The sequence below is a fragment of the Mesitornis unicolor genome, unplaced genomic scaffold, assembly GCF_000695765.1.
Source record: "Mesitornis unicolor isolate BGI_N332 unplaced genomic scaffold, ASM69576v1 scaffold28745, whole genome shotgun sequence".
NCBI classification, from domain to species: domain Eukaryota; kingdom Metazoa; phylum Chordata; class Aves; order Mesitornithiformes; family Mesitornithidae; genus Mesitornis; species Mesitornis unicolor.
This window is the reverse complement of record NW_010187952.1, coordinates 11,219-13,507: the sequence shown is the minus strand read 5'-3', so window position 1 is coordinate 13,507 and position 2,289 is coordinate 11,219. Positions and strand designations below refer to the sequence as shown.

General features: G+C 60.5%; 1 protein-coding gene across 1 annotated transcript in view; it reads left to right on the top strand.

The window, feature by feature from the left end:
• The window catches only part of HSPB8 (heat shock 22kDa protein 8), a gene marked incomplete at its 5' end in the record, with an annotated part of 2,604 nt that extends 403 nt beyond the window's left edge, over window positions 1-2,201 (top strand). Inside the window, 2 exons of the mRNA XM_010185632.1 lie at window positions 902-965; window positions 1,993-2,201. Coding sequence (XP_010183934.1) covers window positions 902-965; window positions 1,993-2,152 — 224 coding nt within the window. The remainder of the gene's footprint in view (window positions 1-901; window positions 966-1,992) is intronic.
• Between the last annotated feature and the right edge of the window lie 88 nt (window positions 2,202-2,289).

The following is a 2,289-nucleotide window of genomic DNA, read 5'->3' as shown; positions in this document are numbered from 1 at the left end:
CAGGGCAGTTTCGGGGGTGCCATGGGGGGACCAAGCTCACAAGCTGTGGTGGTTTACTGCCAAAATGAAAAGACAAGGCTTTTTGGGGGTAAATCTCCCCACTTTTTGCCCTGACCAGCCGGGGAGACGCTGCTGCGGGTGGCAGCACCCTGCAGTAAGCTGCCAAGAGGGGCCCCAGCCTGGCTTAGTTAATTAAGGGGCCCCAGCTTGGCTCGGTTAATTATAGCTGGGGTGAGGCCACGCAGAGGGAGATTCCCTTTAAAGGGGCCAAGAAGGACACAGCTCTGGCACCAGGATGTAGGGGGAAACCACCCCACATCCCCTACCCCAGCCCTGAGAGGCCCTAGCCAGAAGCATGTCCCTAAAAATTTCAATTAAAAATGGGGACAGCAGGTGCAGGGGACACCACATCTGGGGTCCCCATGGGCCTGTTCAGCCTGGCACCCACACCCCACACTGTCCCCTTGGGAGGGGATGAGGGCCACCATGCAGCATGGCCCCGGATGTTTTTTGGGGTTCATGGCATTGCAGGTCTGGGGGGTCCAGGCATCGCTGGTGTGGGTTTAACCTCAGGCACAGGGACCCTCAGGCTGGCTGTGTGGTGGAGGGGAGCCCTGGGGAGTAGGACAAGGGGTGACACTGCCACCTCCAAAGATTTTGCTATATTTGGAGGCTTTTTCTGAAGCCCCAGCTCTTGGCAGCCTGTGACACCCCAATGGGAATGGGGGTGTGCTGCATCTCGCATCTCCTTCCCCTGCGCTCTCACCAGAGGGAAGGGTCTGCACTGGGAGGGGGAAACAGCTCCTCTGAAACCTTTCCTCTTGGGTCGTGTTGTTTGTTGGGGAAATAAAAAAATAATCTCCCGGTGAGGTGTTGACGGGGGTGTTACCCTTCCCTGCAGGCAAACACGAGGAGCAGCAGGTGGAAGGAGGGATCGTCTCCAAGAACTTCACCAAGAAAATCCAGTAGGTACCAGGCCATCCTCCCGCCACGGGGGCCAGGGTGCGGGGGCTGCCACGTCCCCTGGGCCAGCACCCAAATGTCAGAAGACTGCTGTGGGACCCCGTCGCAGGCAGTGGGGGGGGATGTCACTGGCAGCAAAGGGCTGAGCTTTGCCACTCCCAGAGTCCCAGCTCATGGGTTCAGGGTCTCCTGTGCCTGTTTTCACCCCAAAAATCTGCCCTCTTGCAGCATGTGCCTGGCTGGCTTGGGCCACACCTTGATTTCCTGAGGGAGGTAGAAGAGGGCGAGGGCTTTTTTTGGGTGCTCCATCAGCCTCCTCCAGGCCCAGGGCTGCATTTGAAGCAGGATGGGTGCAAGGAGCTGCACTCACAGTGCCAGCACATCCCCGGGGCTCAGAAGGGGCTGACACCATCGCTGGCCCCAAAATACATCCCTGTTCATGAATGTGTATCTATATCTCTGTCAGAATGATGTCAGTCAGATCGCTATCAGGTTGACTCACCACAACCGCCTGCTTTGGCAACAACAACAGCAAAGGGCAGGGAGGAAAGGCAAGGCTGGAGCAGACCCCCCACCACAGGGCTCAGAGGGTTAACCTGGAAGAGCAGCAGCTCCGCTTTGCTTCTCCACCTCAAAGGAGCCCTGCGCATCCCAAACTCCCCTGGGAAAGCTGGGGCGAGCTCAGCAGCGGCGGCTCCTTTTACGGGCAAGGCCTGCGGCCGGCGCGGGCTGCGGCGCGGCGATGATTTACTCCTGTACACCCAGCGGCGGGTGACGTCTCGTCAAACACATCTGCCAGGGAGATTAAACAGAGCGCCCGTGGGGGCCAGGAGGCCACTTTAAATATCCCCACCGCGTTCCAGGGTGCTACAGTAATAACACAGCCTTTGCCAAGCTCGGCACTGGTGGCTCCCCACGCACTGGGGCTCCTGCGTGGGTGTCCCAAGGGTCGGTGTCCCCCAGGGATGCAGGATGCTGCAAGCTGGCCCCCCAGCTCCTAAACGATCTCAATTTCCTCCCCTCCCACAGGCTGCCCTATGAGGTGGACCCCATCACCGTCTTCGCCTCCTTGTCGCCAGAGGGGCTGCTGATCATCGAGGCACCCCAGATTCCCCCCTACCAGCAGTACAGCGAGGGCGGCTGCGGCAGCGAGATCCCTGTGGAGAGCCAGGAGGCCACGTGCGCCTGACCGCCCGCCCTGTCCTTCCTGTGCCCCGGCCTCCCTCCTCCCCTTTCCCCTCTCCTCCGGGACCCCCGCTCCCTGCTTCCCTTTGGCGCGGAGTCCCCACAGCCTCCAGCGAGGGTGATGGGTGCCGCTCGCAGGGA